The sequence below is a fragment of the Talpa europaea genome, assembly GCF_964194135.1.
Source record: "Talpa europaea genome assembly, chromosome: 12".
Classification (NCBI taxonomy): Eukaryota; Metazoa; Chordata; class Mammalia; order Eulipotyphla; family Talpidae; genus Talpa; species Talpa europaea.
This window is the reverse complement of record NC_140079.1, coordinates 60,763,362-60,789,210: the sequence shown is the minus strand read 5'-3', so window position 1 is coordinate 60,789,210 and position 25,849 is coordinate 60,763,362. Positions and strand designations below refer to the sequence as shown.

The 25,849-nt window shown below is 39.4% G+C and overlaps 1 protein-coding gene across 1 annotated transcript; it reads right to left on the bottom strand.

Moving 5' to 3' along the window:
- Positions 1–915: 915 nt before the first annotated feature.
- TNFSF4 (TNF superfamily member 4) lies at positions 916–20,865 on the bottom strand (the record flags this gene model as incomplete). The annotated part of the gene is made up of 3 exons (XM_084250069.1): positions 916–1,361; positions 19,611–19,698; positions 20,713–20,865. 3 exons carry the CDS (start codon positions 20,863–20,865, stop codon positions 1,015–1,017), a joined length of 588 nt encoding a protein of 195 aa, XP_084106195.1. The 3' UTR covers positions 916–1,014.
- Positions 20,866–25,849: the final 4,984 nt, after the last annotated feature.

Genomic DNA, 25,849 nt, shown 5'->3' with positions numbered 1-25,849 from the left:
CTTCTTTTGAAATAAAGTTGCATTTGATAATAGAATTGCTTCATGTTTTGAAACTAGCAGTGTGGGCAGACGTACACAAGGTATGAGACAGAGTGGGTGCACTAGGGTGCACAGGTGTTGCTTGCCTACCTATGGCAAAGAATGTGTTTTCCTCCCAAGACTGAATTCCTATTGATTTTTACCCTGAGCGGTTCAGTTTAACTGTTTTCCTACACAATAGCGATAACCTCCAGAATAAATTAACTTACTCTCCCAACTTGCAAAAATTCCTCATAGTTTCCCTTAAAACACTGAGTCAATTTTTCATTGCATCACAGCCCCTCAAAGGATTCTTTGAAGGGAAACTTCTATTAAGAACATGTGGAGGCTGCGAAAGCATATAGTGGTAAAGAAAAATGCTCAGAACACAGACAATTCCTTAGCCAGCTCTCTTCATCAAATCCTGACAACGGTTCACAAGTTTTCTTCTTGTGAGTTCACCAAATGAGAGAGGTATTTCGGCAACATGCAAACTGCAACCAAGTTCATCTTGGAGATGCAGCTTTAGTTCCCAAGGATCAGTCCTCACCATCTTGACAGGTTTCTAACTCCTGCTCCTGCTCCACTTCATTTTGACAAGCCAGATGTCAAATTTCTAGCAATAGTTGTCACATGTCTTTTTCAGTAAGTCGGTTTATTATGACAATTTCCTGACTAATAGAAGCAATGTGTCTTGAGGAAGAGGCACTGATTTTCTTTTTCTCACAAAGGTGCCTAATGAGCTTGAGGCAATTGTGAGGGATGAGGGCTAGGTCACTTAGAAGATAGGAGGATAAATAAAGTTAATTGGCATGTGAAATAAGTTTTAAATATCCCTGAGTGTTTGGAAGGATCTGTGTCTGGTCACATCCTGTGTCACCACTTATGGAGGCTGAGCTGAGAAGACTCCTCCACTCACAAGGAAGACTCAGTATATGGCCCACCCCCAGCTCGGCCTTTGTGCTTTGGCCTGGCTTAGGTGTGGCCATGATGTCCTCAGTTGACACAGAATTCCCCAGGACTTTGATGAATGAGAATCAGTTCCCCACCATTCACTAGGATGTCTTCGCAGGTGGCATTGTCAGTGGTCACATTAAAGTAGACTTTGTCCTTGTATGCTAGGTAGGCCACTGTGGCAGAGTTGACAGACTTGACATTTTCGTAAGAAAAGAGGGGGTCCGCACCTTCCCGGTAATGGAGCTTGACAGTGATATTCTGGGAAAAGAAACCTTTGAGGGAGATGAGATAAAACCCATCACAGTTGATGATGACTGAGTTATTTTGCACCTTCATGGTTTTACCATTTGTAGATGTGATAATACAGCCTTTCTTGTTTTCACACTCTAGGTAGTTTGAGAGAGAAGGAACAAATAAGTAAGTAAGTAAATAAATAAATAAATAAATAGTGATTTCTTAGCACAGCTTTGGACAACAATGTATAGAAACAGATGAAGATAAAGCGATAGAGATTTTAAGAATTGAAAGGAGGCAAGCACTGTGTTTCTGTAAGGTTTGGAATGTGCTTTATCTGTGGCATGGAAGAAGAGGCAAAGCTAATATGTAGTGTCCAAGACAGTGTCAAATGGGGCTAGAATTCAAGGCCTGAGAAATTAGAACAATTGACAGTTGTCACAACAGATGTATGGCAAGAAATGTTGGCATGTGCTTCCCTTCTTGACCAATGGACAAACTGGACATAAGGTAGCAGGAGTGTCCCTTGTCTTGGTCCTACACACCACTTCCACTCAAAGAAACCACGTTTACTTCTTCCCGACCTCTCCATCCCACCTAGAAGAGCCAGTTTGTCACCTCACCTGCTTTAGCCACAGCATTCTCTGCTGACCTCTGCCAGCACTCAAGCTTAGTAATGTCACCATGCAGAAAATGTCCCTGCTTTTAGTAAGCATCTTCAGTAAGATGCATCTTTTAGTAAATGCCGGTGAAAGAGCTCAGTAACACACCCTCCTTCTCCCTTTCTACCTATTTACTGCTAGGGTTTTTTTTTTTGGAATGCCTTGGGAAGAGTGGCTACCACAGGAGGAAGGAAAGGAGGAGGCGGATGCAGAGTGATGGTTTCATTAGCTTTGTGTGGGGCCATCTTAAGGGTAAGCCAAAATGCCTAAATTTCTTTCATTTCCACATTAGCCCAATGTCATCCTGAATAACTAAGTAACTACATTGCAGACTCTCCCTCTGGCCAAAGTCCAGGTGATAAGAAAGAATAGATCCCCACTGCTGGGCTCAGTTCACTAATCCTTGCTTTGTACCCAGCCCAGAGGGCATACTTGAATGGAAAATGAAAAATGAAAGCCATTTATGGAAAATGGAAAATGAAAACCATTTATGGAAGGCAAGATATACTTCCCCTCAGGCTCAGGATTACTTAATAAATAAATATGTTTATAGAATCAAAGTTGTCCCAAGTATTAATTGTGGATCTAAATAATGCTTTCCTAGTAGGTAAAGTTAGCCCCTTGCCTTCATATCTGGTGACTTTCCCAAATCTCATGAAGGTATAAAATCCTGTACTCTAATAAAACTAGTGGAAGAAGATGTGTCTTACTTACAGTTAGACACACTTTAAACCTTTGGTTCCCTTATCTAAAAAATGAGAATAATTCTTATTCAAAAGACTTTTGGGAGAATTATTGAGGCATATAAAGTAATTAATACAGTGATAAGCATATATTTAGTAATTAATTACTCCCCTTTTCTTCTTTATATGACTTCATTGTCCCTACTGACTCTAAGTATCCCGAATTTAATGCTTTCCTGAGGAAAGGGAGAGATTGTGTGCTCTGGAAGAAATTAAAAAACTAAGAAGATTCTTTTAAAAACATGAATCTATTTTTTGACCATACTTACTGGTAAATTGTGCTTGTATACTTTCAACTGGAGGATTCTGAGGTGACACCTGAAGGAATAAAAATGATGTATTTTTAGAAACAAAGTGAGCAAGTGGAATTGACTAGTCTTTTCCCGTGAAATAGAAAAGCATTGAAATTTTGATAGGGATCGCATTGAATCTATATAGATTGCAAGCAATCTATATAATTGCTTTGGATAAGATGGATATTTTAACTATGTCAATTCTTCCAATCCATGAGCGTGGAATAACTTTCCATTTCCTTCTGTCTTCCTCTATTTGTTCTAGTTGTGTCTTAACATTTTCATTGAATAGGTCTTTCACCTCCTTTATTAAGTTTGTTCCAAGGTATTTATACTTTCTATGCTACTATAAATGGGGTTGTTTTCTTGGTTTCTTTTTCTTGTAGTTTATTATTTGCATATAGGAAAACAGCAGATTTTTCTAGATTGATTGCACAGCCTGCCACTTTACCAATGTAAAGAAACTATTAGAAACATTAGAAACTATTAGAAACATCTAATAGTTTTGAGTGGTGTTTTTAAGGTTTTCTGAGTATATAGAAGAAATTTTACCTCTTCTTTTCCAATTTGGATTCTTTTTGTATCTTTCTCTTGCATGAGAGCTCTAGCAAGGGCTTTCAATACTAATTTGAGTGGTGGTAGTGAGACTGAATCCTTGTTGAGTATCTGATCTTAGAGGGAAAGCACTCAGTTTCTTGCCATTGGTTACAATGCTAGTTATGGGTTTGGCATATATGATCTTTATTATATTGAGGCATGTTCTATAACATCTCTTAAGATAAGTTAGGAGTATTCTGTTCTTTCATGTTAACATTTGAGATCTTTTTTCATCTCTGTAAACTCTTCTTTGATAAACTGTTTTTGGCTCCCTAAGTCCCAATTTCTCATGTTGGACAACAAAGCACTTAATAGTCATCTTTTTAAGAAACCCACAGCCATAGAGAGCCCCTCATGGAAAAGACTGTGATCGGTCAATCCATCAAATCAAGGGCCTTGAATGCACTGAAAATGAATTCTGGAAACTTTCTGGCTGCTGCTCTTTCACTGTAACAGAAGAAAGAGAGTCCTATTTTCAGTCCATACAAGAAATAAAAACTGATCTAATTTCTAGTAGATTTGAGGGTAGCTTTTTAAAATGTTGGGTCTTTCCCTTCTCTTTAATAGCTGGAAAAATCTAGCTTGAACCAAGTGAGCTTTTAGTAACAGGAACAAAGTAAAACAATGAAGAAAGGAAGACTGGTAGATAAAATGTTTGGAGTAATTTGGTGGTTAAAAGAACAATGTTCAGCAATTGAGCTCTGGGCTGCGAAGCTGCCCACAGCCTCTGCAGCACCGGTTAGATCCCCGGCCACTGGCAAGGGTCCCACATGGTGCGCAGACCTCTCCTGCCACCCACTGGTCCCCTCAGCAGTGTACTTCGTCAGTCTGCCTGTTCTGTTCCCCGCTCTGGGCCTGGTGAATTCTCTTCACCCTCCCACACTTCTGACTGTACCCAGTGATTGTATAAATAAATAAATAAATCTTTAAAAAAAAAAAAAAAAAGAACAATGTTCAATGTGGAACAGAGTACTATACGTAATGAAAAAAACAAAAATCAGAATCATCTATAAAGTATATTACCATTTGTCTCTGAAAATAATAATGCTTGCATGGGCAAGAATACATACACAAGAAAGTGATTATAAATGCGGCTTCTGGAGAAAAGCATTGGAAACCTGAGGTCAGGAGTGGGAGATATTCTTACTTGTAATAATCTTTTTTATTATTTTTCAAATTTTGGACCATCTGCTTAAAAAGCCTCCTAAATGTGTAAATCGAAGGTACCAAGACCTATTGTGCCTGCCAAGAATCACAGCTCTTCCCACAAGATTATTTTTGGCAAGATGTCCTCATCAAAGTTGCGGGAAGGATTGTTTTCAACCCTGGAGAGTGGAATCCCCTCTTTCCAGGCTCCAGGCACACTGGCAAACACAGTGAAGCGCATTCCACTGGGGAACTGCCCACACAGATGAGGAATCCCCTACTTCCCTCATAAGTATAATCACAAACCTTATCATGCTGAAATAGGCAGCAGAGATTAAGGGAAATCCTTTCTGAGCTCTGCCAAATGTCTGGGCCTCAGGAGCAATATTAGGTCAGGGGTGAGCTCATGGAGAGAAGTCTTTATTTAAGTTCACTTGAGTCTTTGACCTTTCCCATTTGTAAATTGTTTGCACAGCTGAATTGGTGCCCTTAATTGTATTTAAGCAGTGTTCTGGAAGAAAGCATCTGAAAAGACATACTGCCCAACCACCATAACCCCCTGGGTTAATAAATTCCCCCAGTGCTCTCTGACTCAGTTGGTCTGAGTATGAATCGCCAACTTATTAAAGTCAGAAGCAGCCTGTGGGGCACCACAAGGAGTGTGCACCAACCTGACAGCAGATACGGTGTGTCTTAGGCAAGTTCCATAATTTCTCTAGACACTAGTTTTCTCATTTTTGAAGACTACTCAAAGATCACAAGTATCTCTTTACAATTTAAATTTAAGAGGCAACTTTACATCAATTTTAATAAAGAAAAAAATCATGAAGCTACTTCATCCCCAAATTTCCATCAAACTCTCTGATCTAAAATCCCTCGTGATTTGATTATTTGACTGACAATGCAAAAATCTCCAAAAGGTTCCTGCAAATCAAAGAAGTTCCCCAATGTTTCCAAGTGCCCTGATGAAGTAGGGGTGACCAAGAGGACATTCTCTGAGGCCACGATACTGAGACACAGCAAGGAAAGCATCCGTGACTTCCTCTCATGAAATCATCTACTGAAACTCCAGACTCAGGCTTCCTGTTCCTTCTGAAGTCACCAGTGGTGGAAATTTCATGTTCTCAGAAATCTCTTACTACCACCAATACAATCAAGTCTAGGCAATACTGTGAAATGAAATAAGATGGCCTTTCTTCTTGTTCCCTGCCCTTCCACATATTTCCCTTCACCCTACTTGATTACCTCATTGTAACTAGCCTACAATTCAAATATACCTCCACAATACCCAACTCAAGGCCCTCCATAACCTGATTCTAATAATCTTGTTAAGCTTTATCGTCACACATATCCTTTCTCTGTCTTATGCTCTAGCTAACCAGTGGCTCTAATTCCTTTTCCCTTTTACAGAGTCAGGTAGAATAGTACTGAGGGCATAAGCTTAGAAGTTCAATATCATTCAGACTGTGACTTCTCCAGTTTGGTGAATTTGGAAACATTATACACCATTTCTGAGATTTAACTATCATATCTATAAAACTATGACTTACTATTGTTATCGGAATGTTCTAGGAGATGACTGTGAAGTTTAAGTAAGATAAGATATATGAAAGCGACCTGTATTTTTCCTGACTCATGGAAAAATGCTTGCATCCTTTGTTCCTTTGTTCTCTCTGCTACGAATGGAGACTTGGCCCGTCAAAATACTACCACCATCAAGGCTTACATCAAATCTCTGATTGTTGGGTTCTGTGTTCCAATAGCAAGTATATAATGCATTGCCTTGCTGATTTTCAGTTTCTTCGTTTTTACCTAGCTGATTTCTCAGTATCTTGGAGATAGGAAAATCTGTATTTCAGGGGGTTGTTGTGAATACTGAATCAGGTGATGTGTGTGAATATTCAGCACCTGGCTTGAACATTGCAAGGGGTATATAAATGTCAGCTATTTCTCTTGACTGCACATAGCAAATAAGATCCATGTCATTGCCTTATTTATTCTACATAATACTTTTTAAGCTTTAGATCACTACAGAATGAAGGAATGAATAAATGAAACAATAAAAATAACCACAGTCCCTAACATATCAGCTCTCTTTGTCTCTGTAACCCAGAAAAATATTATAAAAGGATTCAGTTTTATGGGTTTACCAGAAAACAATCAAAAGGTACATCAGAAAACATGATTTTTCTATGTCAAGAGACAAAATTCCCTGATCTGCTCAGATAATAAAAGTAAATGGAAAATATCAAAGGCGTGGGAGGACTTCCGTGTAAGGAAAGTTGCAGAATAAAACTTTTTCAATCTGGAACATGTGAGGAACCCAAAGCATCCTCAAAAGTGAAATACAAACCCCTGGAAGTCTACACCCCAGGATCAAAGTATAGCTCAGAAACTATATTTTGAATGAAATGGCCTTGGGAGCCAGTAATTTAAAAGAAATCATCTTCTAGTTGAATCCTATTTTTACAGATGAAGAAACTGAGGCCCATGGAGGTTAAGGGATTCAACACTCCCCTCCAATCCAGTACAATTTTTCCTCTACCACACAAGTAGATTTTTCTCCTAATACAAATTTGAGGTGAAGAGAAACTGCTATGAAGATTTCATTAATAGTCCATTTCAAGTTTCAAGGATAAAAGAAACTGCCACATACAGCAGACAGGCAGGGAGATGGTCTCACAATGACCTTGTCAAGAGAGCACACAGGGAGGGAGAGCCCAGAGTTCAGGCTTTGAGGGTTGTTGTAAGTGAAATCAAGAAAACTAAATCAACACAGGATTCAAAAGGCAATGGATATATGGGTTATTTAACCAACTGATCCATAATACATGTGCACCACATCTAGGAATAGCTAAAGATGCAACAGGAAGCCTGCCAGCCCAAACTATGGTTCTGGTTTCCAAACTCTAATATGCATTAGTCATACCTAGAAATATTGTAAGAAAGGACAGACAACTGGCTTATTCAAAGACTCTGATTTGGACCTCCCTGGTGGGTAGGTGTTAAGTCTTAGTGCTATCACCTCTATGGCCTGAGTTTGATCCTCAGCTGGTGAGCTAACACACATAGGGCACAGCAGACTGCTCCTGCCTCATCCCCTGGTCCCCTCAGTAGTGCATTTCGGGCAATCTGCCTGTTCTGCTTCCCACTCTGTCTCTGGTGAATCTTCTCACCCCCTCACCTCTGGCCTACACCCCAGTTCTATGCAAAAAAATTTTTAAATAATAATAAAATAAAACAAAGACTGTTTCAAAAGGTCTAGATAGTCACAGGAATCTGAATTTTCACAAGCATCCAAGTTTCAGGATTTGAGAATTACTGCACTAAAGTGTGAACCTCTGAAGGTCTAAATCCAGAGAACATATATTCAGCCTTGCCTTTGGCAAAATGCATGTCTGGTCCAAAACTGGTTCTTGAGAAATGTTTGTTCTACCATAAATATCATCCAGCAGTTCATTAATATGATTGTCATATTATTTGCTGGTTTGGAACAGCATCAACAATTATTAAGTACTTGATATGTGGCAGGCATTACATTCAACTCTGGGAGCATAAAAGGATAGAAGACAAAATCCTTACTTTTGACAAAAGTTGAGGAGGAATCCTAGTATATTAAAACTTTGTTAAAAACCAATTAAAAATGTGTGCCATAAGAGACGAGAGAAATGAAAATTTTTTGCAGGCTGTGGCAGTTCAAGGAGGAAAGATCTACACTTAGATCTTGAAAAGAGAGAGGACCCAGATAAGCAAAAGACATTCAATTCAGGAAAAGTCTAGAAATGAGAACATTCTTGATGTGTTCTTGGAAAAGAATAAAAACACATTGAGAACTTACGTCAGGCACTGTTACTCTTTTTCAAATGCATTACCTTATTTGTTGCTTAAAATAATCCTATAAATAGGGGTAATAATTAGGCATGTTTTACAGATAGGAAATAAGAATCAATGCCATTAAAAATTTGCTTAGGAATAAACAGGTTCTAATTTGAGTTTGATTGAACTCCAGGATCATGATAATATACCTTCCCTTTATCCAATCCTATCGTAAGAGTAAAGAACCCCTCTCTCTGAGGGTCTAAGATTAATTTGGATTATTTTCATTAATGATACTAAACAAGATTAAAATATAGTCTTTAGATTATTGTCAAAATATTCATACATATCTCAAAATAATTCTTCTCCAGGAATAAGTGCATTAACCAACCCCAATGATTGTCTGCATAGAACAGGTTGGCACAATCTTTAGTTGGGGTCTGATTAGGTACAACTGTACTGGCAAGGGGCAGCAGGTCCATGGACAAACACAAAGTAGGCAGCAAGCAGGTGCTACAAAGAAGAATCAGAAGTAAATTCTTTACAGGCCTCTCTCAGCACCTTGAATGCTGAGCTGACAAAGAACATAGATAAGAAATGAAATACTACTTGGTGAGCAAAAAAGACAAACTCATGCCATTGCAGCAACATGGATGGAGTTATAAGGTATTATGCTAGCTAAAATAAGTCAGGAGTAAAAAAGATAAATGTCAGTTGGTTTCACTTATTTGAAGAATACAGAGAAACCAAACAAAAGGTCAAGAAAAGTAGAAAATTAGAAAGCTGACAATAGATCTGAGGCAAAGAAGAGAGGGGGGTCAAAAGAAGAGAGAAAGAAGAGAGGGGGGTCAAAACAGAAGGGAAGTACACAAGGGAATATGGTGATGGTTCATAGGTGATATGGTAGCAGAGAACTATACCTGAGGGGAGAAGCCAATTACTGTATAAAAATGAACAAAGTTGCAAGAAAACTAATTAAAAAAAAAAAAGAATAAAGGGGGCCTCCCTGGTGGCTTAGGGGTTAGTCTCAGTGTTTCACCACCGCAGCCTGAGTTCGATCCCCAGCCAAGGAGCTACCCACATAGGGCACAGCAGACCTCTCCTGTCTCACCCACTGCTCCCCTTAGAGTGTATTTCAATCTTTCTGCCGGTACTGCTCCCCACTCTGTCTCTGGTGAATCCTCTCATATGCACCCTCCTCCTCACACGTACACCTGAGTTCTTCTACACATAAATAAATAAATCTTTAAAAAAATTAAGTCTTAAAAAAAGGAATAAAGTAAAAAAGAGAGATGTCTGGTATCTAGCATTTACCAGCAGCCTGTATCATATTCCCAACAAAGTGATGCTTTGCTTTGGGAAGTATGAGTTTCTAATTCTGACTCACTGGAATGTGGCAACCTTATACTCATTTAGTATTTGTCCTGAAAAGGAGTATCTGGCAACAGATAAATATACTTACCAAGTATAAAAGCAGGAAGTGATCTCTGCATCTCTTTGTGGGCCTTGCCCTTCCTCACTTGCTACTAGGCCACAATGTCATGATCTGGGTATAAGTGGGGTAGAGTTTAAGTCTGTGAGCCATGGTGGGGAAAGAGATCTGTGATGGGGGCTCCCTGGCTCACCATGCCACCTTCACTGAGATGTGAAGCTCTCCTCTCCCCTCCTTGGGGCTCATGTCAGTCAAAGGAGAGCAGAGAGATCATGAAAGCATAATCTCACAAGCTCCTCAGCTGTGTTTCAAGGAACCTCCAAAGAGGAAAATGGAAATTTCCATACTTACCCAGTACAACAGGCTGGAAAGGAAGACTCCCAGTCTAATGAATTTAATGTGCCCTCAGTGTAGAGAACTTCCTTACAAAGAGATAGTCCCCACTTGTGATCAGCGAAGTTCAGAACTCCACTCAGAGTAAGGAGTAGGAAGAATGGAGAAGTTTCTTTAGCCAAGAAATCTTCCTAACTCAGAAAATCTTAGCCTAGAAGTTACATTTCTTTGAGATAAATGTGTGTGGATTTGTAAATCTTGTTGAATAGTCTATTGGGATTTAATCAACATAAAGCAAGGCTGTTTTAATTATCATCCCAAACCTTCTCTTTCTCCATCTCCACCCTTCACCATCGTACCAACACGTTTGTTCTGCTATCTCTCCCTTAACATTCATTCTCTTCTATGCAGCCCATGTGATATCCAAATATAGCTTTCTTTCTCTAACTACCTCCAATTTTTTTGTCATATTTATCTAGCAATGACTACTTCTCAGACAGACCCCCTATTTTCTTACTCTCTCCTCTCTATCTCAGAGAACAAGAATTGCAGTGTCCTTTTCTCAAATCAGAATTGATAGATTCCTCAGTCTTAGAAAGTGTACCCCAAGGATTCATGAGACATAAAAGACCTTCAAAATTTTGTGATTGATCTAGTGCAACCAATTATGATAGCCTCAAGGAGAAGATTTTTGCATATCTGAGTTTCCCTTTCCACATTAACTGGGAAGGTTCTCAAAGCCACTGACAGCATCTCCAGAACATTTCTAAGAACTCTCACTGGCCTCCCTGGTGGTGCAGGCAGTTGAGCGCTGCACTGTGAAGTTGTCTGCAGCCTCTGCAGTGCAGGTTCGATCTTGGCCAGCCAGCGAGAGTCCCACATGGCAAAGCAGACCTCTCCTGTCTCGCCCACTGCTCCCCTCAGCAGTGTATTTCTTCAGTCTGCCTGTTCTATTCACCCTCTGCCTCTGGTGAATCCTCTCGCCCTCCTGCGCATTTGGCCTGTACCCTGGTTCTTTTAAATAAATCTTAAAAAAAAAAAAAAAAGAACTCTCTTTCTCACCACTATGGAGACATTTCCACCATAATATCCTTAGAGCAACTTAGGCCAGAATTAGGCCAGAAAGATAGCTTTACAATGTACTCACATTGCCATGAAGTCTGCAATGTCTCAAACATACTGACATTCAGTAAATGAATGTTTGCTGAGCTAAGCTGAAACTTACCCCTTCTGCTATGCCTCATCCTTAGTTAGTGGCTGTGTGGTCACCCGTCTCACACTAGCTCTAGCCAACACTACACACTATTCAGATTTTTGAGATTGCCTCATTCACTCTTGAGTACAAAGGAAGTAACAGAATTATTATATTCAGTGTCTATTTGAAGTCACTCATTCCCCATCTCATTTGCTATAAAAAAGGAACTATTGCCTTAAGAAGGTCATCTAGTAGTGTGGACAAGGCGTGGATTGAGAATAGAAAAATCTAGATTCTGATCTTGGACAAGAACAAGTCTTTTTCCCTTCCCCAGTTTCTAATTCCCCCATCTTGCTGTTCAACCTCAATTAAGATGGTGGAATAAACATTGCTCATTCAAAACTAAAGCCTTTCTGTTAATGGAAGGGCAACAAAGCACCTAGCTCAGAAGAAAAGGATTCTTACTTTATAATCCCAATAAAGAAACTCCCTGGTGGCGCAAGGGGTTAAGATGAAGCAATCCACAGCCACTGCAGCATGGGTTTGATCCCCAGTCATGGAGCTACCCACATGGTGCAGCAGACCTCTCCTGACTCACCTGCTGCTTCCTTCAGCAGTGTATTTCAGTCAATCCACCTGTTCTGTTCCCCACTCTGTCTCGTGAATCCTCTCCCCCCCCCACACCTCTGGCCTGTACCCCAGCTCTTTTATGCATAAATAAATATATCCTTAAAAAAAAGAAACTAGTATTGAATTTGTAAATAGCTTTCTGTGAAATTTCTTACTAAAGAACAGTACCCTGCTTGCTTATCCAATATTTATCAATGACTATGTTATTGCTTCAACCGTCTTCTTTCTCCACAGGGCTGCACTCTTGTCTTGCTCACCATTGATTCCTCAGTTTCTGGCAGGTAATTAAAGCTTTCTACATATATTTGTATAAGTAAAATAATAAATGGTTTATAGTGAGTTAAATAGTGTCCTTCCAAAGTTTATGTCCACCTGGAACTTTAGTATGTGATCTTTTTGGTCTTTACAGATGTACTTAATCTAGTTGACTTGAGGTCAACTAGATTAAGGTGAGGCCTAAATCCAGTATGGCTGGTGTCATTAGAAGAAGGGAAGATACAGAGATACACACAGCAAAGATGGACTTAGGTGAAGATAGAAGCAGAGCTTAGAGTGATGCAGCCACAGAGGGAGAGAGAGGAGGAGGAGGAGGAAAAAGGAAAATTCAGAGAGAATGAGGATAAGCAAGTTCCCAAATCAAGGTCCCATTTTTAGTTCCATGAATATATCACACATGCAATGCTCTCTTTTATAAACATAATCTAGAAAATGTTGTGTGATCCTTAAAGTTTCACTGGCCATGTTTTCGACATTTGTGTAAATTGATTTAAAGACCTTTTCTTAAAAACTTTTTTTCTTTCTGTCAGATTGTAAATCTTTCCCACAAATTTTCTTCAAAAGCTACCAATATTAGAAAAGAAAACTTTTAAAATATCCAGTCAAAATTCAACAGTATAGAGTCATGGAATCGGGGCCAAATATGATGGAAAGAAATTGAGACAAGAATTCAAATCTAGTCATTTCTAAACTTAACCTTTCTATGTCAACCTAAGTCTAATGCCTCAGATTTCCTCACTGTCAAACTGTGTATGGGAATCTATCTTCCCCCAAGATCATAGTGAAGAATTGAGGACAAACGTAGTGAAAAGATCTGCAAAAGCAAGAGATTGTTATTGCAAGTAGCACCAGGAGTGACACCCTTCAGTCTGTCTCCTTCCCCAACCCCCTCAAAACAGTTTGGCGTTTCAGTCTTCATCATGCCTTATGCAGGCCCAGGTTAAGATTTCCAGGGACCTTGGAAGCTAAAAACATTAATCACCCAATAAATAATTCAAGTAATTCTGATATTATTAAACTATAAAATGTATGTTTTACAATTTATATCATAACCCAACAAGGTTTTTCACTTTGAGGGCTATTTTGAGTCTCATTTATAATTTTTGTAATAATAATTATCAATTCATCCTGATCTTTGATGCTGCTTAACTCGTTCTTAGTTTCATGCTATGGCTTCCACCTGAGTGTGTGTGTGTGTGTGTGTGTGTGTGTGTATCATTTAAACTTGCCGGACCCCTCATTCCCCTCCCCCCCACTTACACAATTCATTGTTTGGGGGATGAAGGTTTTCTAACCACATACTCTTATTAAATTAGTATTGGAAGAACTAAGGTTTGGATTTATTTGTCTATTTTTCTACCAGCCAGAGTACATTAAGTAGCATTTATATTTTATCAAAGTTAGACAACAAACGTATATAAGATAATAATCCACTTAAGGTATATTTCAGAATGAAAGTGCTGATGAACAGGGAAAAAAATTGTGCCAGTCATAGCCCCAATATTTCTAGTATTATGAACTAGAGCATATGTCTCTACAAAATATTATAGTTCCCCCTCATCTATAGGGGATACTGCCTTCCAAGACCCCCAGTGGAAGCCTAAAAGTGAGACAGGAAGGGTCCCAGGACAAGGACAGGACAGCATTTAAGGACAGAATATCGCAGTTCTCGTAGGTTGGTAAACATAATGTGTACCAAACTTAATGACCCCAGGCCCCAATACCTACTGTCATATATTTCCTTGGTGAATTGTTCTAATTATTTATTTTTCCCCAACGTGTGCATTCATGAGGTATCTCTTTACAACTTATCAAGTTACCTGTTGCCAAAGAAAGGAGTTACAGACCCTTAGAGCAGACCAGTTCATTGGAGCTGTGGGCACACAGCCACCATGAGATGGCCTCCTGTGAGATTGTTATTGTGAGCTCTGAGCTGCAGCTGGTTGGTGCTCACAGTTAACAACAGTAAACAGACCACAGTCAGACAGACAAATGGACATTAGCCAAGTCCATGCTCCTTGCCTCCTCAGCAAATAAAGTTTCATTCCTTTGTTCTCAACGCCCTGGCCCTTATGCCAATATAGACATCTAGCCCTGGCACCTCAGTCTCTCATGCCCAGAGAGGTCTCCTCACAGCTCTCTTTCCTTTTTCCACTCTAAGCAATAAACACTGCCTCCTCGCCTGCCCTCACTGGTATCTATAGAGTCCTCTTCTGTCTTGACCAGAGTGTCTCAAGAGCCCTTTCCCAGGCTCAGGAATAGGGCCCCTCGGCCCACCCAGCAGGTGGAACAGTGGGCAGCAGCTGGTTTGCTCCCTTCTAATCCATCTGTGATGCTGGAAGGTGAGATCAGGTTGAGGGGACCCCCTGATCTTCTCCCTTTCTGGTGTCAAAATCATGGATAGTACCAAACCCTATGTGTGTGTGTGCGTGCGTGTGTGTGTATACATTGTGTTTGCCTATAAATACATACCTATGATAGAATTTAACTTATAAATTAGGCATATTGAGATGAAAAAAATAATAATAGAACAATTATAACAACAGACTTCCATTAAAGTTATGTGAATATGGAATTTCTCTCAAAATATCTCATTGTATGTGATATTTTCTGGCCTTAGTTGTGTGCAGCTAACTGAAATGGAGAAAGTGAAACAACAGATAAGTGGGGACTACTGTAAAATTTTCTGTCCCATTTAGCAGCCAAGTCATTGGAAAACTGGATGGAATACATCAAAGGGAGGGGAAAGGAACCAGTGACTCATGTGTTCAAAGTCTAGAATTTTAGCACTCCAAATTACTTCCAGACATAAACCAAATAAAACTTTCTATACTCATAAATTCTCCCCTTTTTCTTCCTATGTTCTCTAATGTAGACATGAACTGTTATTTAGAAATCAATGTTCAAAAAGGATAAGATTTATTTTTATTTCAAGATCTTTTTTTATTCCTAAAAATTACAGTAGGGAAGTCAAGGTTAATGAAGTTAAGGTCAAGGTTAACTGGGGTATGCTGTCTGAGTTATGGGGTATGTGTGCATACATGTGTGCACATACTCCAAGGTAAATGTTTTATTGGTAGTACATTTATGGGAACACTTTCATTGATCATCATCATCTCAGCATTTATAAAGTTCTATAGGACAACACTTGCTCCTCACAGCACCAAATTCCAATCTTGGAAATGATTAAAACAATCCTGAAGGAATTAATACAGGATCATAATGCTTAATAATTGGACTACACCAGAGTATTCTAGTTTCTGGCCCAGAGCACCCTATTTGGTACTTCCCCAACCATTTTTTGGTTTTGTACTCATGTACAAAGAAGTGTTTTAATTCCTTCATTTGAAAAAATATATCAGGGCCTCCCTGGTGGCCCAAGGGATTAAGACGCAGCACTATGAAGCAATCCGCAGCCACTGCAACACAAGTTCAATCAACGGCCACGGAGGTGACCCACATGGCAGCAGCAGAACACTCCTGACTTACCTGCTGCTCCCCTCAGTAGTGCATTTCGGGCAATCTGCCTGTTCTGCTCCCCATTCTGTCTCTGGTGAATCCTCTCACCCCCTGCACCTCTGGCCTGTACCCTGGTTCTTGTATGCATAAATAAATAAATCTTTAAAAAAAATACAGTATCAAAAGTATGAATGGCTACAAACAATAAATAAAGCATAGGATTTCCCAGAATCCTATTTCATCCTGACACTCTATATTTCATCAGTTTGGAGAACAGGAGAAGGCCTTTCTCCATGTAATTCACTTGTTTCTTTTCACAAGCTAAATAATAACAACATGTTGTCTGGCTCCTCCAGCATAAATGACTCCAGAACTTTAAAATTAGTTTTCATGATTGAATGGGTGGGAGAGATGCAGGTTCTCTGAGAATGAAGGGCACAGGAGTAACTGCTCTTAAAAGAAACATAACCCAAAGGGGGCCAGAGTGGTGAACCCCTAGGCAAGACTAGTTCTGCTGAGGTCTAGTAGGAGGGCCTGAAATCAGAAAAAAAGAAGAGGGAGGTTATATTGCTAGGTCTGTGCCAAGAGCCTTCCTGTGTGCTTCTCAGGTCTCCTCTGCATGGGCTTATTTGCTCCTATACATGTGTACAATATGACATTTTCTTTTTTTTAAAGATTTATTTATTTATGCATACAAGAATTGGGGTCAGGCCAGAAGCGTGGGAGGTGAGAGGATTCACCAGAGACAGAGAAGGCAGCAGAACAGGCAGATGTACTGAAATTCACTGCTGAGGGGAGCAGAGGATAAGACAGAAGAGGTCTGGAGCACAATGTAGCTCTCTGGCGGGCCGCAGGATCAAACTCACGCTGCAGTGGCTGCGAATAGCCTCATAGTGCTGTGTCTTAACCCCTTGTGCCACCAGGGAGGCCCTATTATGACATTTTCCAGAACGATCCCCATCCAAGTTATTGCCCTGTCTTATTTGAGTACTTGAGGTGAGAACTTACATCTAGATTTTTTCATTTAGAAAGTACATTACTATCAACAGTGAACCATTATTGTTGCCTGATAGTGTTCATTCTCTCTCTTTTTTTTTTTTTTTTGGTTCATTCTCTTCTAAGTGGATAAATACTTGGCTTCCTGAGAAAAGTTTTCTAATCCTCAGGAAAAGAGGGCAGGTTCACTTCTGAAAGATAACATCATGGTTAGTTTTACTATGGTGCCCCCTAGTGCTGTGTGAGTTCAGATTCACTTTCCATATTTGCCAATATGTAGACCACATAGGAGAAGCGAAATTTGGAGAAGCAACAGTTCTGGTTATTTTTCCTGTGTCTTCTTTTGCCTAAAATAGAATGAAGTGTGTTCCCTTCAGATGAGTTACAATTCCCTTTGTGATCTGCCTCCACCTAGATTTTCATCCTCATCTTCCACCATGTTCCCCATAAACACCCAAAATTGAACCATTCTGGACAACTTGCTATTCTGCCTGGAAAACCTATCCCTAATCAAGTACCCCATCCCTCTTGTCTATCTAAAGAACTTCTAATCCTCCTTCTAATAACAGCTGAAATATTACCTCCTTCCCCAGGTTCTACCTTCTATTGCTCATGTGTTAAATAGTCTGTCTTTGATACCCACTAAAAAAATGCAGTGATTCTTTGCATTTTCCTTAATTGATTCTAATTGTAACCATCATTAACATGGAACTGGTCAGCTCACTTTCCAACAACCCTTCACTTCTGTTTTCCCCCTATAACCAAAAGTGACAAGAATGATGACTTCAAGACCACATATCTATAAAATACTATGTAATATAAATTTACAAAATCTTCTCACCTTGTAGGTTTTTCCTGAAGTCACAGCTAAGTCTAGAAGCCTGATCCTTTAACCAGCAATTTCAACTAATTTCCAAACAGTGTGTATTGGTGTCAGAAGCTCTCAGCTTCATAACTTTGTTTCATATCCATTGTTATAGTATATTCACTTCTTCCCCCTTTCCAAATAAGATATTTTGCTAACCCCAAATAGGTTAGATATGTACATAATACATAAATAAGTACAGAAAACTAATATATGGGCAAACTTTTCTTCTTCCTGTCCCTTCTTAAGAACTAGGAAATCCACAAGTTTTAAAATTCTTCTTATCTTACTTATCTTACTTACTTTTGTTTTGTGTCACTCAAATCCTCCTGTCCTTTCCTATGAATATATACAAAAAAACCACACAGGACACTGAATTGTAAGAATTCTTTCTGATCATTGGTCCAACTGACTCATGTTACAAATGAGAAAAAGCAAGGCCCAAACAGAAAAGTGAATTATACGGAGAGTGGATAAGGGCTCTCTTGTTCTGGCATATTTCAAAAATGAAAACTTCATCCTCTCATAAAGTTAATAAAATTAAACACAATGGTGATAAAGCTGAGATTACTAAATTAACTTGATAGGTGGGAAAGCTGATCGCCAAATAGAGTTTAAGACTTAAATATTCATTTTTATAGGATCATCTGTATAGGCAATTATTTTCTAAAGGTAAAAAATTAAATCTAAGAAGTAAGGGAAAAATCATGATTCTTCTCCAAATACCTTTCTCCTACAACAGAATAGATCCAATTTAATTGGATAAATAATGTACATTTCAGCTCTATTTTTACTGCCTGTACACTTCATTATAATATTGTCTAATGAAAGTAGAGGTTTGACTTGCATCACCACCAACCCATCTTTCAACCAAAATTCCAAAAGTTCCTATAGATGAGTTTAGTCTATAGATCAGCTGTTACTGTGTCTATGTGCCTTTTTCAATAGCTACTCTACAACCTTCTCTTTTATATTTTCTCTTTTTCACCCTCACCACACATGCGCGCACATGCATACACATACACACACACACACACACTCACACACAGACACACTGCTGCCATCACTATTTTATCACATTTTCAGGGAAAACACACACTTCCTGTGTGTGCTGTCCTCCTTCCTAATAAAGTATACGAGATTAAATAAAGGACCTAGTGTGTTCTCTCATTATATTATATGAATGTAATATAGAAGTAATTATATTAGCTTAACAGCTAAACAATCTAGTTCAAAATTTTAAAAAAGACATTAATGTCGGGTGAAGAATTTCAAGTATCCAGGTCCAAAAATACCTGTATCCAGAGTATACAGATAATATGTTTCTTGAGCAAACAACTCTAACATATCTGCCATGTCTTACTTCCATTTGTTCCAGGACCAGAGAAAGCTGGTCCCAACGATTGGTTCATTGTGATTTCTAATGTTCTGGAAAACAGCAGTCCGCTTGCCTTCCAGGCTTTGTCACAGAATTGCAAGGTGCCTTGCCAGAAAGGACCCCTCCGCTTCTTAGCATCCTCTAGTTATTTGGTTATTGATAGTTCAGGCAGCCCCACCACCAAGTGGTTTTACCTTTTGCCCTTTCTTGCTGAGCGCCCTAGTGCAATTGTTTATCCTTGACTCTAGCCATCTGCCCTGTCTTTGTATCATCCCACAGTGTGAGGAAATATGTATCACTGTGGTTTTTTTTTTTTTTTTTTTTTTTTGAAAAAGAACTCTCAGAGCTCCTAGACCTGGTGAAGGCACTCAGCTGTTCTATTTTTGGTTACTCTCTTTGTTTTCTTCTCGGAAGAGCCTAATTCCGGTCTATATCTTGGGCATCCTGCCATGGACACACAGCTCCTCTCCCCAGATTGCCTGTTCTAATGTCACCCAAATGGCTCCACACAAAAAGAAACTTGTGATGTGGAGAGGACAGGTGTGTTCTTCCCACTGGTCTGCAGACTTGAGCATCATACCCGCTACGCTTCTGGAATTTGGCGACACGAGACCTCTCTGCGGTACCGTGATCACAACCACACTCTGTGCACCAAAAACCCCTATTTCCTGTAGGTAAAGACAAGCCCAGACATTATGAGGACTGTGCTCCTCTAATCCTGGTTTAACTTGGGGCGACCCTTTTCTGACATGTCCATCAGAAATAAAAATTCCTATTGCCTCCTCTTTACTAAGGAGAGATTTTTCTAACCCAAAATGAACCTGCCAGGGAAATAAGAATCATCAGACTAACCCGGACAGGTCACAGAGGGAGAACACTTATATATTTTATTTTCAGTGGTGTCTCCTACAGTCAAGAATGTCCTTAGGGAGTTAATGCTTATAGATATGAATAAGTAAACAAGCAAAAAATAATATCAAAGAGACCAGAATAAAGAAAAGGAAAAAATAGAGAGTGTATTTATTAATTGGGGAAAATACCAGAGAGGTGATCACCCACTATATAAGGCACTGGACAAAGTGAATAAAGACCAAGAGATATCTGTAAGTTCTGATTGGTAAAGATTGTGTGAAACGATACCTGACTCACTTGTTGGGGTAGATGTTTAGACATGTGTGTATACAGACAGCCACACATACACCTTAGCCCTTAAAATGCATAAGTTAGCATTTAAAAGAACTTAATAATATTGACAGCTTCAGCATTTTTCACAAAGCAAATCTAGAGTGTCTATGGGGTTTATGAATATGATGGGAAAAGTAGAACCATTCTCTCTCTCGTTTCCTTTTTCTATTAATTCTCTGGTCATTAGCAGAATAGATAAATCAAGTCTATTAGTAACTCGGAGCTTCAAAGTGACAGCTCCTAAAGGCATACAACGTTTTCACATTGCAAAGTCATCCCGAAGCCCTTGTCGAGTTCCACTGAGCCCAACCACTACAATGTACCGAAAAGAGGGAAGGAAGAGACAGGAGGGTCTTGATACTTAACAGTCGCTGAAGGGAACAGGAAAAAAACTCAACCATTTTGGCATCCGATCGTTTCCATGTGACCGTTTGCAGTTGTTGGAGCAGCGAACAGCATGAGTTGAAGAAAACCAAGCGCTGAGTGTTACATCTTACCTGGTAAGAAAGGAAGTGCTGGCAGATGTACGTGAGACACAGGAGCAGCCCCAGCCCCTGAACCACGGAGACCACCAGCCATAGCTTGTTACTTGGGAATCTCCTCCCGGGTGCGTTCTCCAGATTCTCATCCAGGGGCTGGCCCCCTTCCATCTTCACAGGCTGCATGCGAGGAAGATGAAAAGGATGGTAAAGGAGAGCAAGAGCAAGGACTGACCTTTCTCTGCAAAGGAGAAGCTGAGGGCAAAACAAAGTGTATCAATCAGAAAACAGTCAGTAAGCCCCAACGCCAGAGATAAGAAGCAATTGAAAGAGCAGAACGGACTCTCTCAGTTTTAATGCTGCAGCTCTTCAGGCAGGCGGGGGAACTTCTTTGTGACTAATCTGAATTTCCCCTTTACTTTCTTTCTTTTTTTTTTTCCTCTGGGCTAACAGGGAGTTGTTTTTGTGGCATTCCAGTTCTGATTTGAGTGACTGCGAAGTGACACTCATTAGCGTATGCTATTTTTTTAATTTCTCATTGCACCAGGAACCAAATGGCAGGTCACTCTTTAGATATGAGGATGATTATCCGTTGATGATAGATAGCTTATCTATCCCTTCCAAGAAATGAAATCATAGAAAAGATTTAAGGAAGATGTTGACCTAAAGTTCTTGCATGCATTTTACTGGGTAACTAAGCATTTGATCGAATTCCACAGTTTCAGAATAAAAGCACACCCCAAATATTCTTGAAGTGAAAAAGAAGAAAATAGGATGGTGGACCATGTAGAAGTAGAGGAGTGACATCCTGTAGTTTTTAGTCCATTATATTATAATTAAGTAGTATTTAATGAGCAACAACTCCATGTTACACACTGTGCTACACAACTTTATAATTTTTTCTCATTTTTCTCATTTTTTCTCATTTACTGTTTGAGGCAAATTGAGTAAACACTTAAAGATGATTAATTTAAGCATTACAGAAAGGAAGCTGAGTACCTTGACTTCTTCCCCTCCCCTACACTTTACATTTCCCTATACATAATTTTGTCATGAATGAACAAATGAATAGATTCAAATAAGCTTTGAATGTTGTTCCTGTATTTGAGATCAAGGATAGCTGCAGAACTTGTAAAGTAAGAATATTTTGCTAGCAGACACTATTTCCCTTTTACTACTGAAATAAATGATAAAATGAAATAAATGATAAAATTATTTATAATGTCAAGTTCAAGTCGACAAATATAGTCAATGGTTATAATGAGATCATTAATTCATATTTTAGTTGATGGAAACTGTAATATTAATCATAATAATGACCCAGTGTAGCACTTAGTAAGCCCAGGGCTGTGCTGGCTGGGGAGAGTCTGTTTAAGATGAAATTGGTTCTCTTCTGTGTGGGAAAGAACTGAACTCCTTGAACTCCCCATTAGCCACTCAACATGTAAAGAAAGAAAGGAAAAATATTTCATCTTCAACTCTATGGTTTTAAGAAAGTGTACATGAGGCTTAGTCAAAAAAGAAACAGCTGTGGGAAATGAAAAACACATATTTTATTATACTATTAATCAATAAAAACATGAATACCCTTATAATAATTATGCCTTGCATTTAGCAAATACTTCGGTCTTCAGTAATAAAAATTTTTGTAGAAAAATAAGGTAACTGAGATGCTATATCATAGACTCCAAGCAAAACTAGAAACCAAGTTGCAAGTAAACTTACATAGAACTAGTGTTGACCTCAAACAAAAGCAACAGCAATTCCAACAATTAATAGGCGTTATTCAGAAACAGACAAAAGAGGGTAAACTTGAGAGTGTGTTCAGGGTGAGACTCATGCTTCTTCATAGCCCCGGCTAAGAACCCCCTGATCAGCCTCTGGAGGACCTCCCCATTAGTTCTACCAGAGTGTGACACAGCATCCCTGTCCATGGGCGATACCAGGCATTTTGGACCCTGTAGTTTGCTGAAACAGACATGGTGGCACTCTCTTGTCTTCCAACCTCATTTAAATAGGGTTCTGAATATTAATGTTAGTAATAGTTATTCCTATGAGTGAAATACATGTAACATGCAGGGTGTGGTGAAAAAAATGGGAGAAAAATCAATGGGGAGGACCCAATTCTTGTGTAATAATAACATGCATAGACATTAACATTGGTAGTTACTCATTTTCATTTTCAAAAACTGACTAAAAGAATCACAGCAAAAAAAAAAAAAATACTATGGGAAACTAAAAAATAAATAGTGAATTACTTTAAATGCTAAAAATTTCAGAAAATATTTTTTAAATGACTGCCAAAAAGATTGAAAAATAAACATTTACAGAGTGAATACTTATGGCCTGAGTAGCATCTCTTCTAATTCATGGTTTTATGAAGAAAAGTGGATAATGGCTGCTTTTCCTTATAGACAAGAACTGTGTATGAACTTTCATTTCTATGTGGTTCTAGAAGCCACAGGATCAGACACGCAAATATTGGGCCTGCACGTCAAAGACACATACCTCATCTCCCATGTCCCGGTCTCCTACTACCGTATCTTTCCTATTTGTAAATTCTTCGTAGAAATTTAAATGATGTTTTACATTTAATTTTTTTTTTTTTATTGAACACATTCACAGAGCTTCTTCACATTCTTTGTAGAAAGGGGAGAATACACACAGAGAAGCAAATATATATTGGATTGGAAGTTCTAGGGAAGACTTTTGATAGATTATGGAAGTATTTCATCATTTAAAAGTTCATCATTGGGCTGGTCTAGCATTTGGTTTTGTTGGTTTTTTTTTTAACATTCAAAAGGGCAGGTTTATTATAAAAAGGGAAGGGAAGTCGAGGACACTTGCACAGACACAAGCAGGCAGAAAGAGCTTCTCCTGAAAGGAACAGGTTTGTAAAGAGATGCCTGCATAGTCACAGGCGGGCAGGAGAGCCGCTGCTGATCTAGCATTTTGAACAAATAAAACCATCATCAGAGATAGCACTGATGAGAGTTCAAACTCTGACAGGTGAGCAAATCCCCCCATCTACATGATTTTACAGAGGTCAAGAATATTACAGGAGTCTGTATACAATTGTCTTAAGTATCTAAAGATCAGATACATGGACACAGCAGAGCTAACCAGCCTTGTAATGAAGTCTCAGACTCTATTCCAAGCAATTATCTTCCCATCAATCCTTACTGTCTAGATGAATACCCACGTCAAGCCTAAACTAAAGTATGGAAAATAAAAAGATTTTGACAACTGTCGGAATAACTCATACTTAGAAAGCAGCAAAAACCTTTTTTTAAAACTTACTTATTTGGGGAAGCTTTTTTCTTTTGTTTTTGTTTTGTTTTTAGTTTGGTCTTGTTTGTTTGCTTGGTTTGGGGTGATAAAATCTTCACTTTTCATTTGTTTCTAAGTCAAGTGGTCATTTGTGGATTTCACAAGCCTGAGCCAGGGGCTTACACACAGACAGGGAGGCGGCACATTCACCGTCTGGAAAGTGCTGACTCCTGGAAGACTGTCAAGTGAAGGGTGCAAAGGGCAGGTTTTTGTTCACTCTGGAGTTACAACTGACACAGCTTCCTTGAGATGAGTCAAGTAAATCTTGGGGAAACCAGAGCAACGTGCACACTAGGGAGAGAAGGGAGGGGTGGTGGTTGCTAGTAGGGAGAGAGGGAAATGCAGTCTCAGAAAGGTCTGCTGTGTTTTGCTTGTTTGGGCAACTAAGACAGGGAGACCAGGTGAAGAAAGAGTCCCCAGGGAAGAGAGTGGGAAGTTGTCATGAATGACTTTTTTTTATAAGCTAAGAACTTTGAACTTTGTCCTAAAGACACTGGGGAGAACCTCCCTGGTAATACAGGGGTTAAAGACATAGCACTATCAAACTGTCACCAGCCAATGCGGCATGAGTTCAATCCCTGCCAGGCTGCTGACCCACATGGCGCAGCAGACCTCTCCTGTCTCACCCACTGCTCCCCTCAGCAGTGTATCTCAGTAGATCCACCTGTTCTGCTCCCTACTCTGTCTCTGGTGAATCCTTTCACCCTGGCCAACACCCAAGTTCTTGTATGCACAAAATAAATAAATCTTTTAAAATAAAATGACATTGGAGAAACATGAAAAGATTTGAAGCAGAAAATGAGATGATTATAGTTTTGGAAAAGTCTCCTCTCTGCCCTCAGTTCTCCACGCTCTTCATCCTGGAGCAGGAAGTCACATGCTATATTCCCACAGAAGCTGCATCCCCAGACGTGAACAAAGAATTACATCCACCCAGATGGGAATTCTTTTTCTAAATCATAAGCTCAAAGGAACCTTATCCTGATTCACCCAAAGGAGTACTATGAACTGGGGCTGCCCTCGGACTTGCAATTTTTTAAGGAAAAAGAATAATGTCCTAAACTTATCCAAGAGAACAAAAAGAGAAGGTATGTATAGTAGCTGTTCACTTGCCAAACATTTTGAAGGTGCTCTCTTCACCCACCTCTGAGTACATCTAAACTTTGCCCTATAACAGGAGACAGAGTAGGTGGGAGGTGAAGGAAATAAGAGCATTTTAAATGTTAAATCCCGATTTGCCACCTGCCTTTTCAATCTGATGCCAGCCTGATGTCCCCATTCTGGGTAGTGTTTTCAGCACTCCAGGATCTCAAACCCCAGAATCAGCTTTGACTCTTCCTTGCCCCCAATCAGTCAAGTTTTGTAGGGCTGTCCCTGCTCATTCTTCACTTCTCTTTGCCCTTCCAACTTGCTGTTTTTGATACAAGTTCTTATTTCTCCTCACTTAACTCTTGAATTAAACTTCCAGCTGTTCTCCCTACTTCCATACTCTTTGATCTTCTATCAAGGGCTCCCATCTCATAAAGGATAAAGTAGAACTAGACAAGTTACTCCATGACAGAGGGCCAAGTTTCCTCTCCAGAGTTGTCTCCTCTATTCCTGATTATTTCTGATCTCACTCTGTCTCAAATAACCTTACCCTTCCTCTCTGATCATCAAAACCCTACACACTTCCCCTGAAGAGTAGGCTGCCTTGTGAGACAGGGAACCTGTGATATTCCAGAAGAGGTAAAACAAAAACCCTGAGGGGATACTGTTTAGGGAATTTAGTATTGAATATATTTGTAGGATCTATGGATCCCAAAGGAATAATTCATCAGCAGAA